Source organism: Aphelocoma coerulescens, chromosome 1, assembly GCF_041296385.1.
Source record: "Aphelocoma coerulescens isolate FSJ_1873_10779 chromosome 1, UR_Acoe_1.0, whole genome shotgun sequence".
NCBI lineage: Eukaryota > Metazoa > Chordata > Aves > Passeriformes > Corvidae > Aphelocoma > Aphelocoma coerulescens.
The window spans coordinates 72,321,168-72,336,836 of NC_091013.1; the positions used below are offsets into that span (position 1 = coordinate 72,321,168).

General features: G+C 41.9%; 1 protein-coding gene across 6 annotated transcripts in view; it reads left to right on the forward strand.

The window, feature by feature from the left end:
• The window catches only part of FLT1 (fms related receptor tyrosine kinase 1), a 109,373-nt gene that overhangs the window by 53,852 nt on the left and 39,852 nt on the right, over positions 1 to 15,669 (forward strand). For all 6 annotated transcript variants that reach the window (XM_069012687.1, XM_069012703.1, XM_069012680.1 and 3 more), the window contains exons 12-13: positions 7,244 to 7,352; positions 14,575 to 14,865. In XM_069012687.1, coding sequence (XP_068868788.1) covers positions 7,244 to 7,352; positions 14,575 to 14,865 — 400 coding nt within the window. The remainder of the gene's footprint in view (positions 1 to 7,243; positions 7,353 to 14,574; positions 14,866 to 15,669) is intronic.

A 15,669-nucleotide genomic window follows, 5' to 3' on the forward strand; every position in this document is an offset into this window, starting at 1 on the left:
CATTCTCCTTGTGTACCATGCATTTTGGAGACAGTGGAAGAGGAGTGGCTAAAATGTCAAAGCAACTTCCAGTCAACAGCAAATAAATTTCTCCCTGGAGGAAGATGCTAATAATGGGTCCTTGCAGCAGAACTGCAAGTCTTTGGCAAGCAGCCCTTTTTGAAAAATGTGCCCAGAAATGAACCAAGGAATGGTCTTTGCATGGAAGGACTTGCAGTGAAATTTACTGGTCCTCCCTGGTATTCCTTGTCTTTTTGCTATTTAGTTCAACTAAGAAAGGTCTGCCTTGTTTTGCCTTATTCCTCCTGGTCTCTATGGGGAGCAGGAGGTTGGTGAAACAATCTCTTTACTCAGCTTTTCCACAGCTTTTCTAAAGTTTCTCTATTTCTGCTGCTCTTCTGTAGCTTTTCAAGCACAGCTGGATTGCTATTGTAAGTAAAAAATGCTCTCTATGCCCAGGCTTCTGGCCAAGCTGAGTTGCATGATTAGTGTACATACAGCTGCTCTAGAGCATCCAGGATTGTTCTTTTAAATCCCTGGGAATCTATGGCTTTTTACTCTCTGCAGCCCAAGACTCACTCTCAGTCTCCCTGAGCAAACTCAAAGAGACAGTTCAGACAGAACCCTTGCCCATCTGCAGCAACATTGTCAGAGTGTTAATAGCACTGAGCTCACTGAATGCAGCACGTCATCACGAATGCCTGTCTCTGATGGACTGCTACTGTGAGCAGTTCTACTCCTGCAAGCAGCTGTGAACAGCTCTCTGAGGCACTTCCACATCGGTGGTGCCCTGCTAAATAAACAGTGTCTACCCTGCTTCCACATCCCAAGACAGCAAGTGTGGTAAAAACAATCTCAAAGCTCAATGGAAACAACAAAGATGTGGGAGACAAAGAGGTAGGAAATGAATGAAGAAACTCAGAAAGTTTCACATTTGGGTTAGCATGAAAGGAGAAATGAGGGTGGTCACAGGATGAGATTATTGTAAGCAAGGGAAGAGATGAACAAGGAGTGATCAACAGGTTTCTTTAGCAATGAAGGTAGCTGATTTCACCTTCCTAAAGGCATTGTGCCAGTTCCACATGTTTCCAATATGTGCAACATCTAAGTGCCTCCAGTTTGGCTCTTTGCTGTGGTAGGTTGTTTGTTTGTCTGCAGTTATCAAGGTAGCCACAAGTATATTTTAAAATTAGAAAAACCTCAAGCCCTGTGCCTGTGCAGTTAAAGTAGTGCAGGAAGCCTGCATTACATTATTCTTTGGTGACAGAGAAACTGTGACAACAGTGTTTTAGTAACATTTCCGCTAAAGCCTCTCTAAGCAGACATTGAGAAACTCGAGTGGTACAATGGAAGAACTTCGTAACACAAGCCATAATACTTAATCATAAGACAAATCTTGAAGTGATTTGCTTCCCCCACCCAAAGTTTTCATTCTCGTTTTGTTGGACATTTCAGTGACTTCCGACAAAGCTGCGCTATTCTTAGGCTTATCGTGTAAACAGGTCACAGGCACTCTCCTGTCATTCAACCACTAACACCCATCACTTCTCAGTGTTCCCAGCTAAAGCTAACTGCTATGTCTAACTGAGGGCTAACACTGATTATTATTCTTTGCATGGTCAGTGTTCATTAGAATGTCAATCAGTGAATGACCTGCAATAATAAGGTACAAAGAGCTGGTGCGTTCATTGTGCCAGTGCATGCCATCCGAAGCAGTGCATGCATACAGGCATCTGTTCTCTCCTCAGTGTGCGGGCACACACTGGCTTATCAACAGCTTTGGAAGCACTTGGTACACCTTGTACAGGGGTACAAGGGACAGGGTGCTGTAGGAGAAGTCAACAAGGATCCTGGGTATGGAGCACGTGCAGAAGACCACTAAGAAGGCAGGTTCAGATGGGGAAAAGCAAAAGCGTGGGCCAAGAAGAAAGAATTATAAATCAAAGGAATGGAGACAGTAGATGAGAGATGTAGTTGAGTACGGGAAAAGGTTGGAGGGAGTGGGAGAAAATCCTCTTGGTTTTGGGACCTAACCCATAGAACCACATTTTTGAGAACCTGAAATGGAACAGAATGTCCGTGACGGCCTCATGCCTCTGCTGCTAGCAAATGTTGGAGCCCCACTGACCAATAGAAGGTACCATGAAAGCTGGGTCTGTGTCACAGGGTATGCCTCCAGGAATTGTGTATAAAGGATAGATGCATGAAATTGGGGTTTATCATGCATATATGTATGTGTGTGTGTGTAAATATATATATATGGATGGATGGATGGCTTTGTTTTCCACTGCATGACTACCTAACTGACACAAGTTTTTAGTGGCACTTGTGAATGACAAAGTCACTTGACTTCATGGAAAATGGAAAGTAATGGCCCTGCAACATGATTCTGTAAGACAAAATTTAGACGCACCCTTGTGCATCTCTGGCTTGGCTGGCAAAGATGGGTCAACCTGGCTGGTGGTAGTATTAAAAATTGTAACCCTCCAAAGCAGAGTGCTAGATAATCAGAGGAGTCAGTCCTTCCTGGACATGACTGATAAGTGTAATCGTGCAAAATAGAATGGTTCCATCTCTCCTGCATCTTCTGTGCCAAGCCCTAAACATCTACCTTTCTTCCAAGTTCCCACATTACTGATGAGATGAAGAAGTCATGTGCTGTGTCTGTTCTCAGTCCTGACACATGCCAGCTGTCTGGCCAGTACATCTGTGCAGATTGGCCATCTGGAACCCAAAGAGGAAGAGAAAGCTGTTCAGCTCACTGCAGCGTTTTGATCTTTCTCCTCTACTCAACAGCTGGTTTTCATGAAATGCATGAGATCTTAACAAGCTTTGAGTTGTCAATAAGTCTTGGACAATGGATTCAAAAATTACCGAGCACGTGGGGGAGGAGAGGATACTGGCAGACAGATGGACAGGCTGACAGGCAGATGAATATACGGACAGTATGATCTTCCTCAGAGCCCAGGCTAAAGATAGCAGGGGGAGCGTCACTTGCCTCTCTTCAACACATTGTAACTTCTCCTGGAGCCTTCCCGAGTGCTACTAGAATTGCTGTCAACACTTCAAAGTGAATTGTTGGGAGGTACCAGCAGAGCCAAGCCCTTGGTGAGATTAAAACCAGAAGAACTTGGGGCTTGCTGCTGCTGAGCTGCGCCTCCCTCCACTCCTGAGGTTGATCCCCTCCCTTGGAGCAGGAGGGAGGTGTGAATGGAGCACTGCTTTGCCCTGGGGAGGAGGGCAGGGATACCCTTTGATACTGGTCTGTGCTGTGATTCTTTGCTAGCCAGCCAGCTGTGTCCCATGGACTGTTCCAGCAGGACAGCACGGGGTGCAGAGGGAAAACGCGGCTCTGCTTGCTATATGGCAGCAACTTGCAGAGATTTTTCTGTCTAACCCCAGGGGGAAAGTGGGTGCTCTCCTGCACATACTCATGTCCTCCTGTTGTGGATATTCTGGTGTTTCTTCTGTGGTGGTCCTGAAGGTGAAATGTGTTGACCTGATGCTTTGCTCTGATGCTCCTTGCCAACATGTGAGGCATGCAGATTGAATGTCTGTGGCACAAACAGACCAATCCAACAGTGCGGTACCAATATTCAGATATGGGTCTTCCTAAATGATAAATGATATTCCTTTAGACAAAGATAAATCCAAGGGCGTAAAGAGAGCATATTTTCATTTATTCCCTTTTTTTCTTTCAACAAATAGTTTTTCTTAAAAGCATAACCAGAAGGGAATCGGCAATAACTGACAGACTTGCACTAACCTGCTCTCTGTTGAAAGGGCAGTGTTTTGCTTTTTAAATGCTTGGGCTGTTTCAAGAAGTCAGGTCAGCAATCTCTGAGCAGAGCAAGTTTATGTCAGTGTCTACGGAGGCCTTCTGGGAGTCACATAAGAGCCAGGTTGCCAAACATTTCCTGAAGACTCCTTTTCCTTCTCTGCCATCAGCTGGAGCACTGGGAATCCTCTATCTCAGCTACTTTGAGAAAACAGAAATTCAAGCAGACCCTCCAGGGGAAAGACCAGCCCACCCTGGCTCCAAGCGTAATGATCGTGTCAGCTGCTTTGTACTCTCTTTGCCTCCCCAGTCTTTTTGTCATCAGTTTCCACCACAAACAAATCTGTAAATTCTTCTTCCATCTCTTACGATTTCTGCTTTATGTCTCTTTTATTTGCCTGGCAAAGCAGCAGCAGTATGGGACTTATTTCCCTAGCCCCTGGTTTGAAATGAGCCTGTAACATAGTGCTTCAGCTGAGATGATAGGAGTAGAAAAAAAGGACTAAAGGGCCAAAACTTTGGTGGTAAATGGGGTTTGTGGACAGATGATGCTCAAGATATTGAGCATGCCAGGAGGGATTTGCCTGTTCTGTCTGATCATGCCAACTCAGTTCAGACTTTCTGTATATAATGTAGTTGCAAATCCAGAGCCTGAAACTCCCTGTTGTGATGCTAGATGATACAAGATTGCAAAACCTTTTGCTTCTTTTGCAGCAGTAGCTGTATAGAGGAGCCGTGCTGCACAAACTGATGTCAAACAGCCATAGTTTCTCCATAAACAACAACATGCCATGCCTAGTTTTGTACACATTGTTTCTCGGGTGGGTTTTGGCTGGCATCCACAATGCAAAACACAGACAGCACCACTGGAGGGCTCACAAACTATTTAAAGAGATGTTATCTTATCCTTGTGACTAATTTATAAGCTAAAAGATTTACACAGAGAATATTCTGTTCTGTTACAAAGTCAGTCTTGCTTCCTCCTAGACACTGTGGCTTGCTCTGCCTTAGTCAAGTAAACATATCAGTGTGTGCTCTCTGCCACTAAGGCCTCCTGTGCTCATAGCATTTATTTCCCCTGCCTTCCAAAGAGACACTGCTTGCATGGGAGTTGCCTGTTGGAAATGATCCTTGGCCCATGCTAAAGAAGTATTTGGGACCGTGTAAGTTGGTCAAAACCAAAACACTGCATAATAATAAGGCATAGTCTGTAAGTCAGTGCAGTCACACTGCTTTAGCATAACTCTGTGTGCTGTCCTCAATGTGATAAAAATAATAATCATATCACAATGGGCTGAAGCAGTAAAACTCAAAATAGTATGCACAATTTTCCATTAAAAAGTAATACCTTATGGTATAAGGACAAAACGTAGTCTGATACTTCCAAAAACTTTTCAAACCTTTCGAGTAGTTGTGGGAGGGATAGTCAGCATGTGTTTTTCAGGCTCAGAAATGCTCTGTCTCTGTGTATAGTAGATTAGAGACAGGTGTCCTGGAGTCAGAGAGCAAGAGCTTCATTCTTCTTCACTGTGCATGTTAGGTCACAGTTGCTTCCTGGGCAAAGTTGCTGTGAGGTAATACCAGCTAGTAGGAAAAAGGCTATTTTTTGGTGGAAAGTCTGGGATGGCAGAAGCAGTTTTTAACCACTCACATTAGCCTTCTGTGGCAGACATTGTGGGACTTCCTTCTGGTCTGAGTTAGTGTTGATAAAACAGATGCAGGAATCCTGGTGCTGGGTTCTGTGTCCACACTTTAAAAAATTATGTTTAGAACCTGGAAGAAATTCAAAGAGAATGGCAAAATATGGACAGGGCTGGGCCCACCCTTTATAATTAGAAATTTGTAGAGATCAGCCTACTGAATTTAGCAAAACAGGATGATTTTTTCTAAGGGCTTTAATTATCTATCTGTTATTACTGATCCTCTTTCATCTCACAGAAGACCCAAAAAGATAGTTTAGAAAAATTATAGCTAGAAATGTTACATAGTGTGTTAGCAGACAGGTAGTTGGTCACAGACACAGTTTAACAGGGTAGAGGTGCTTTTAGCATGACTTGTAGTGATTTTACCATAGTGCAGTCTTCTAAAACAAATAAGCCAAAATCAAATTATTTGCCTCAACTGTGTTTGCTTAAGCAGTAGGAAAAGTAATAGACTCTTTCTACTAAAGAATGATTTTTGGAAACCAGAAGATCTATGTTACTTAGGGGCTCAACAGGAGTTTGGGGATAGCTATGAATTCTCCCAGTAGGAGACAAAAGCAGGGCAAATGTCCAGTCAGTGTTTATGTTGAAATGTAGATAACTGGTCCTTGTTTATTACTGCCTCACCCTCTTGTGCTTGTCTCTGAACTTCTGCAATCAGGCAGACTTAAAAGAATGTATTAATTGCACAGAACTTATTTTTAAAGTTTTTAGAAGAGCCAAACAATTCCAAACAGTGGGATTCTGAAGGCCCACAATTTCCTTTACCGTCCCAGCTTTGCCTGTAACTTCAGCCAAACCATGTTTTACAGAAGAAGTAAAATGGCAGCAGAAAGACAGAAAATGAGGCTACCAAGTTGTAACTGGGAGCACATTACGCTGATGAAGTCCATGTTCATGCCTCATGTCTCAGCTCTCTAACAGAATGACATGTCAGTTGTTTCTGCATAACTTTACTCTTTTGCTTAGTGTCCGAGCCATTAGACTATGGCTTTCCATCACCCTAAAGGTATAACTCTTATTATTACAATGGTTTTTATGTTTCTTAAGGGCACATTAGGTGTTTTTGGTCCCTGGCTTTTCAAGGTCCTATCTTTCAAGTCATATAACTCTGAGAAAATAACTAGTGTGCTGGACCTCTTAAGATGGTGATAAAATAGAACATAAATAAAACTGACACATTATTATTTAATTATAGAAATATTAAGTCCAAGAACAGAAAATAGTACAAAAGAGAATGGGTAAACATCTCTTTTGCTGCTGTTCTGTCTCACCTGACACGTACGTGGGAAAATGAAAGAGAAAGCAAATGAGTTTAGTGCCAAACGGAGTGACATTTTTCCCCCAGCATTATCCAAATGCCTGAGGCATGCCTCACCTATTGCCTTTGCAGTCTGGCTCTCCTACAGGCTGCTTATCTCCTCGTGTGAAACACACTGTGTCATGCTTCATGTCTTGTAGGTTACCATTACATCACCAGCAAGAGATAAATCAAACTGAAAGACACATTCAGAGATTTTTGGTCATGATGGCTTTGATGATATAAGGGTCACCCAAGGAGCTTGTTTCCTGTTATTCTTCTCCCATTTCCAAAACTGTATATGATGACATCTCCTTTAAATAGCCCCAGAGGTGCCCATCACTGAATGAATGGAAAGAGTGGATCTTGGGTCTGCCAGTGGTGAGACTTAGGAAAAAGAGAAGGCGAGCTTTAACTGAGCTCTTGAGCCAGGGAGAACTAAACCTCTTCTTTCTTTTGCAGACTGCTAGCACTCTTGTTGTAGCTGAAGCCAAATCCTCAGGAATCTACAGCTGTGTGGCATCCAATAAAGTGGGCAAATCTGAAAGAAATGTCAGTTTTATTGTAACAGGTAAGATCTAATCCTCTATAGATTCAAACTTGTTTCCTGATCCTGGGATTACAACTGTTAGGCTGTTGTGGCTTTTTAATATACCATGGTTTCAGAATTGCTGTGATGTATGCACTTGTAAGCTCATACCATGCTTTTGGGTGATGCTGGTAGGTTTCACAGCAGCTGCTCTGAATTTCTAAGATTACCAAATTGGTGAATGACACATTCCTCCATCAAGTATCAAGCATGACACAAATTATTCACAAATACAACAATGAGTAATTCCCCATTTTGGTTCATCTCTGCAGTCATTTCATATATGAAATTTTAGTGTATTTTCATCCACCAGTAAGCCAGTTTCATGTGTGACATTGACGATGTCTACAGCCTTACTCTGTTGCCCACCTGGATGTGTCACAACACAGCATCTAGAACAGTGCCAGTGACTGCAGCCTTCATGATGCTAAAGATGTCTGGGGTACCCCTCACAGATCTCAGGGACAATGGCAATTTACAGGTGTAAAAGAGTCAGAGTACAGATTACAGTTTTGTTTCCTCTTCTGAGAAAGACAGCCTTGAATGTCATTTGGACCAGGGCACTGAGAATTCCTATCGTGTTATCTGTGTGCATGAGTATGCTTTCTGTTATTTTTGCATTACAAGATGTGTTTAGAGTTTTCACAAACAAATGATTTAATGTTTTACTTCAGGAATTTCTGAAAAAACCCACAATGTGTTTTTGGGAATAACTACTGCATTGTTCAGCAACGTAAAGTCTGCGCATGCAACTACAAAGGATTTGTTTTCTGTCAAAAGTTTTGTTTTGTTTATAAAGCAATAGTTTTATAAACTTAGACTGTTGGCAATTTTCAGGGTAGATCATTAAAGAAATGTAATTCATTTGAAAATATGAGAAAAAGCAAAAAGGCTAAAATATTTAGATGCTTTAATCCCCAAATCATAATCTCTGGGATTTTTATGTTGTCATTCTCTTGTTTATAATTCTGATGAGTGATTTTAGTAAAACTCATTCTATTTCTATTCTGAGAGATATCAAAAGAGAAGAGACACACACTCACTAGATTTAGTAAAAAGAAAAAAAAAGGAAAGCTACTTCACAAAGTGTTCCCCCTCCCAAACTTTGTATTTTTTAAATATTCTGACTAGCTGAATCATAGAATACCAAGTTGGAAGGAGCCTCGAGGATCATTTGGTCCAACCTGTCTAGGCAAAAGCACAGCACCTTGTCCAGATGGATCTTAAGAGCATGCAATATTGGGGAATCCACCACTTCCTGGGGAGGTTATTCCAATGGCTAATTGTTCTCATTGTGAAAAATGTTCCTTTTGTGTCCAATCAGAATCTCCCCAGGAGTAACTTGTACCCATTACCCCTGGTATTTTCCATGTGTCTCCTTGTAAAATAGGAGTCCCCAGCTTCTTTGTAGGCACCCTTTAAATACTGGAACATGTTGATAAAGTCTCCCCTAAGCCTTTTCTCAAGGCTACACAAACCCAGTTCTCTCAGCCTCTCCTCATACAGCAGACTTTCCAGTCCTTTGATCATCTTTGTGGCACCTTTCCGGACCCTTTCCAGATTTTCCACGTCTGTTTTGTATAGAGGGGACCAAAACTGAATGCAGCATTCTGGGTGTGGCCTGACAAGTTCTGAGTAGAGTGTCATGACTTCTTTATCTCTGCTGGTGATGCCCTTGCTGGTGCAACCCAGCAGCCTGTTGGCTTTTTTTGCCATAGCAACACACCGTTCATCCTGAGCTTGTTGTCCACCACAGGTTCCTTTCCACAGAGCTGCTGCCCATCTGAGTAGATCTGTTGACCCAGATGATCTGGTTTTCTGCTTCCAGGAGAGCACCCTTTCCTCTAACTGGTAAAATAGAAGAAAAGATAGCTTGGACACCTATACTTTTCTCTGGCACCTCCAGGATTTTGTAGTCTTCCTTGAATCTGCCCAGATTCCAGCTTGAGGTATCGCTCTTGCTCACACAAAAGAGTAGCAATGAATAATAGTGCTCCTGACAAGTTGTGGCACCTTCTCAGTAACATCTCTGGCCTTAGCTACCAGAAGGCAGCATAAGTCCCTGTCATGCCAGCAGATGGGCACCTTAGTGCCCCTAAACAGAGCATCACCCACTGCAAGCACTCGTCATCTCTTTTTTTGGTATCCACTGTTGTGCTGCTGGTACAGTTTCACCTGGCAGGCTTCATTTGTGGGTGTCTACAGCTGTTAAAGCTCCATGTCATAATACACTTTCACATTTAGAAAGTGCCAGTTATCTATAAATATAGAAAATTGGTAAGGAGCATGAGAAGTATAAGCAGATAAGTGACACATAGGCAGGTTGTTTGTTAAAGTACAGAAACAAGCAGAATGTCTCCGTGTTCTATTAATGGAAGTGACAAGAACATTTGCCACCTTGAAGATGACTCCTGTCCCCACTCTCAGTTTTGCTTTCATCCCTATCCTCACATTGTGTCTGTTTGGACATAAAGCTGAACAAGCACATAGGTTTGCATAAATTAACATGCCAATGATAGTCTCATCTTTGTGTGGGTACTTCACATGAAACTTGGAGAAGTCACTGAGAGTCATTCACTGAGAATGCTGCTCTTTCAATGTGCAAGATGCTGAATTTGGCCTTCTCTAACTCTTACTCCTCAGTTTTCAAAATATGTCATGGAAGATCCTGAAACCAAATGAAGCTGTACTTTGATGGACCCCATTCACTGTATCCAAATCTCCCTTTCAAAGTTTTGATGGTGATTTTGAGTAGTTTAGTGCAGTGACATGAAGGAGTTAGTTTTCCTGCTTAGATCTAGCATTCAGATCTTAACCAAGGATGGAAGGAAATCCTTCTCCTTGATACTAAAGCTTGCATGAGAACATGCAGAAGATTGTGACTTTTCCTTTGAAGAATCTTATATTGACTGGTGTTCAGAAAGAGGAGTGCCAGATTTGTTATGGCTTGGAATTTCTGAACATCTTGACTAGTGGCAAGCATTCTTTATAGGGTGGTGAAGTTGAAATGCATTTGTACTTTGAGCTCCTGGAGCTGAGCACTTCAGTTGTGTGACGTGGAAAGTCCTGATCATCCTCTGACACTCACTTGCATTGATCGAAGGCAGTGTAAATGATACTGCAGTTTAGTCCCTACAAAAATCCAGTTAGGCTCACCATAATTCTCCTCCATCGGGCTGAGACCAAACTGCCATGGCTGGGTACAGCCTGTGTTTCACATCAAGAAACAAACACATCCAGAATGTGCTGGAAAATGCACGGAGGGAGTAAAAACCTGAGAGCCTTAAATGCTGATGGATGTGAACAGGACACTGCAAAGTATTTCCTTCTGATGAGTCCAAAACCAATACTTCAGGTTTTGTGTGACAGCTTAGGGCTAGTTTATCTTATGTTGTTGAGTCTGCTGGCGCCATTTGAAGTCAGTCTGAGCCACACAAAAGTGTCTACAAGTAAGAGAAGTGTCTAAGCAGGAGGGGAGATTCCTTGTAGGAAAAGGAGCTGCTGCCCTCTGTAAAAGTGACAAGCCAGAAATTACTCCAAAGAGCAGATGGAGACAAAGCCTGTTCTTAACAGGAAGATCCCTTTCCTTGAAGGCAACCTCCCTCAGCCCTTGTCCTGGGGGTGAGAAAATGCACGTACTCCGGTGGCGTGGCTGCAGCGCTGTGAGGGGTCTCTTTTTTGTAGGCAGAAACCATTAGGAAGGTGGTGGAAGACAGAACGTGTCCCAGGAGCTCTAGTTAGGAGCTGACAAGTTCCACTCCTTCAGGGAAAGGTAAACATAAGGAGATTAGCGCCAGGAGAGAGAATCTAGGAAGAACAAGCACTTTCTTTAGTTACTGTAAATCTATTTCTGGGCTTCAATTGAAACCTGCCTATCTTTTCCTAGGAAGTTTGAGAGTGATATACATCATTTTATACATTGTGCTTGTGGGTGTATGACATGAAGACCATGGGCCTTGGAGTAGCTTTTCCTATGGCTTCTGTCAGAGGAAGAGCATTTTTGGTGTAGTCACTGACTTAGCTCTGAAAGCAAATCATCATTCAAGACTCGAAAGTAGCTGTGAAGCTTATATAAAAGCAGTGTAGAAAGGTGATTTCTGAAAGCTCTCCTGCTCACTGGTATGGAAACAGTCTCTGTAACAACACCTTTATGCCAAATTTAATTCTATTAGCCCCCTTTCCTCCAGCCTGCCCCTTTCCCTACATTTTGGGCTGTTTTGCTGGCACACAGCAGGCCCATGGGTGTGTTTGCAATTACAGAGGGTGAAACAGGAACAGCTCTGCCTTATCTCCCTGGTTTCCCAATGTCACTAAGCGCATTTTATTTTGAGATTCCTGATGGTGCTTGGCAAAGATAAACAAAATCTTCCATCAGGAAACCTGGGAGCTATTTCCACAGGAAGCTTCAAATCACTAAAGTAAATAAAACCCTTTTACATTATTCCCAGCCATGTTATTTAGCTAGCCTGAGCCTGTAACAATTGGTGAGAGGTGTCATATATTAGGAGGCTCGTAGCCTTTAAACAAATGATTCTTTGGAATCCTGTGCATTTTTCTTTTGTCCCTAGATTTATTCAGAAAATAGTCTTCACAGAAGGCACATTGAGGAAGAGCTCCAGACTTGACAACGTGAAAGTAGTTGTAACTGTATGATTCTGTTGGCATGCTATCCCTTTAGGCTAAAAATAGTTCATTTGCCTCAGTCCCCAGGGATCTTTGGTTTCATCTTGAGAGTTTTGCTTGGCTCTTAGTTTTTACTGAGTACTGGCATCTTCAGAAGCAAAAATTACCACTATTTCTAACCTGGCTTTCCCAACACGCATCAGAAGAATTTGAAATGTACTGTGAGTAAGATGCAGCAATTTCTTTCTTCCAAGTACTTACCCATATTCAAAATGTTGGCCATTTGATTGGTTCTAAGTGTATCTGAATTAATGGTTTTTAACAAAATCAAGTGTAGGATTCACTTCTTGTAACTTAAATCTTAAGTATCTCAGCCTAAGCTGATCATGTAGGATCTCTTTATAATTAAGCATGAGGGACCAGGATCTCCAGAATTTGACCCATCTGAAAGGGATGGTTTGCACTGCCCTCTGGAGAAGGCTGTGTCACCCCATGGGCTATAAACTTTCGCCCACATACAGAACACAGAACATCTGTATTCAAATAGATGTTTAGATTTTGGCAGCTGAGGCTAAATATAAGGTATTCTATGTATGAAGATGTTTCATCTCAATAGCACTTCCAGTCAACATGTTCTTAATTGTGATCAGAATCTGGCACCATACACTCTTACATATGAAACAGGATCCTGATGGTGGTCACTCATAAATGAGTTCATGAAATTTGAATTTTTTTTATAGCTTTGTTTGACAGAGAAAGAAAAATGGTATCCCAGTGGAATGTAAGTGGAACAAGTCAACCCACAGGCTTTAATACCCAGTCTAATATTTTAGTGTTACAACCGCCATTAGGTTGCTCTTTGGACTGCACACCTGAACTACAGCTGATGACAGACACACACTTTGCTTCCTCTGCAGGGGCACGATGAGTTCAACCAGCAGAAATCAGGCCTCTCCCTGGAAGGCATCTACCTGTCAGGAGAAATTTCAGTTCAGGACTAGCAGGAGCTCATTTACCCTCTGTTTAGCACTCAGGGCTAAATGTGGAAAAGAGGACATTAAGGGGAACAACTGATGCCCAGCATCCAATAGGCAGGGAGCAGTGAGCACGTTGTACTCATGGTTCCCCTGGGAGGCAAGGCAGCCCAGTTTGCAATACGGGGACTTAGGGAGAAGCTTTCTGATGGATTGGTCAATCAATGAGAGAGGTTAATGAATGAATATGTGGGATATTATTCACTTGAGAGCTACTTTTTACACATTCCTGCTGAAGTGACATCAAACCCGAAGCAACACTGGTAAGAATGAACTGAATGGAAGTCAGCATTAAGCTGTTCATGATCTAAGAAACAAGAAAAGAAGGTATAATTCTCCCTTATGAAAGAAGCCATTCTTAGGATTTCAAGTCAAGTTTACAGCCAAGTGCCATAGCAATTAGTAGTGGAAGAACAATTGAAAATAGCCACAGTCGATGTCACTTGACCGAGAAGGAAATGACTTTATCAGAATATTGGCTACAAATAAACCAAGAGAGGTTGCATTCTAGGAGTAAAACTTGGAAGTGCTTTCTCTCAGGAACTTACTTCTACTTTCACTGAGGTCAGTGGTGTAAGGGCCTCGCTGGAGGGATGAGCCCCAGGTGGAGGCAGCTGGGAGGCAGCTGACACCACCACAGCTCTGCACCACTCCACAGGCGGAGGAAGTTGCAAGTAACATTCCAATAAACTGCAAACAGGACCTTTTTAAGTAGGACTTTCTACATTGTTGGCTAAATTATTCCTGCCTGAACCATCTGCTGTGAAGTGAAAACTTAAGCCATATCTACACTTAGTAAGTTGTTAGTGCAATGATCCTTGATTTCTGCCAGGTGAAAATACCTTTCACTTGCATTTAATGCTGAGCCACCTAAGCAAAGTATCTTCATCCTAGTGCTGCCCACACACAGCTGGCCACCCAGGGCAGAGGGTACTGCTTCTGCTTACCTCTTGGGTGGCTGACAAGCTTTAAAGGCAGGGAGGGTAAACACCTCTGTTCCAAGGGAAATCTCAGGCATGTGATCACAGATGCTGTAATTTCTCAGGATTTGAAGCATTTTTAAGAAACAGACATACTTTATCTGAATACCTTCTGAATAACATGAAAACAATATAACCAAACACGATGAAATGCAGTATTTTTATACTGCCCTCTTGAGATTCCTTTTCTCTTATGCAGTTCACAAGCTGAAGCTGTGATCAGAATACTCCTCCTTTCTCATAGTCCCACTGCGCTGTCTTTAAATAATTCTGCTTTTGGTACCTTGTCCCAGTCTGTCTTGGCATAACATTTATACATACTTACTGCTTCCAAGAGCAACTTCAGTTTACACCAACTGATGTCTGAGGCCAAGTGTATCATAGCTCCAAGACAAATTATAAGAATAACTGGAGCCTAGTGTATGAAAGGAAAGATTACACACTTGAGCAGGAAGACAACGACATTGATTAGTTCAAAGACTTCCTGATAAAGGGGAAAATATATGCTGTGTTAATTTTGGCTCATTCGTTTCATATAAACTAAAAAGTGTTCTTGATTTTTGACAGATGTACCAAGTGGATTCCATATTAGTTTGGAAAAAATGCCCATTGAAGGAGAGAATTTGGTATTGTCCTGTTCGGCCAACAAATTCCTGTACAAAGACATTGCTTGGATTTTACCGAGGACAGTCAACAATCAAACGAAAGCAAAAAAGTCTCACAACAGGGAGTACTCCATCACCCTCACTCTGACCATCAAAAACGTTTCCCTGGCACACTCAGGCACCTATGCCTGCCGAGCAAAGAACATATACACGGGGAAAGAAGTGCTTCAAAAGAAAGACGTTACAATCAGAGGTGAGCACTGCAACAAAAAGGCTGTTTACTCTCGGATCCTCAAATATAAAAGCACAAGGAATGATTGTACAACACAAAGCAATGTAAAACATTAAAGGACTCATTAAACAGTAAGAGATGTCTCATATCATCTTGATTTTTTTATTACTGTTGCTACCTTTCAAGCCCTGAGGTGGTGCTCATTTCCCCATGGGTTGGAAATAGGAGGAATAGCAAACAAAATCCTAACGCATGAGCTTCCAGTTGAGTTCAGACGGGTGTTTTCTGCTTTGAAAAGGCACGTGGAAGCTGGGGTTTGGAAGATCCCCCGTGCTACATTTTACATGTCGTTATTTTTTCTCTTGCTGTCTCCTACTGAGCAATAAGGAAAACTTTGGATCAATCTTTTCTTCCGCTTTGATATCGGCCTCATCAAAAGTGTCAAAGCTGAATAAACCGATTAACTTTAAAAACTGCTGTTTTCAGTCAACAATGGACATTTAATAAGCTAACTTGAATGTGCAGAATGAGCACAATTCAGTTTGAGATTGACTGGACTATATATTTTTTATTTTAATCTGATCTTGATGGACTTATAAATATTACCTGCTGAGCAAGTTCTAATGCTTATTTATTTGAAATTATTTTCTACACTAAAGTACATTAATCTTAAAAACTATCTTCTAAAAGAAGTATGCAGGGAAGAAATAAAAATGTTGATATAATGCACAGACCTATCATATCATTTATAATAATGATGATTTTACAACTGACAGACGTGAACCATGTTTCTCCAAATAAATCCAGGTAGATTTCCAGTTGCTG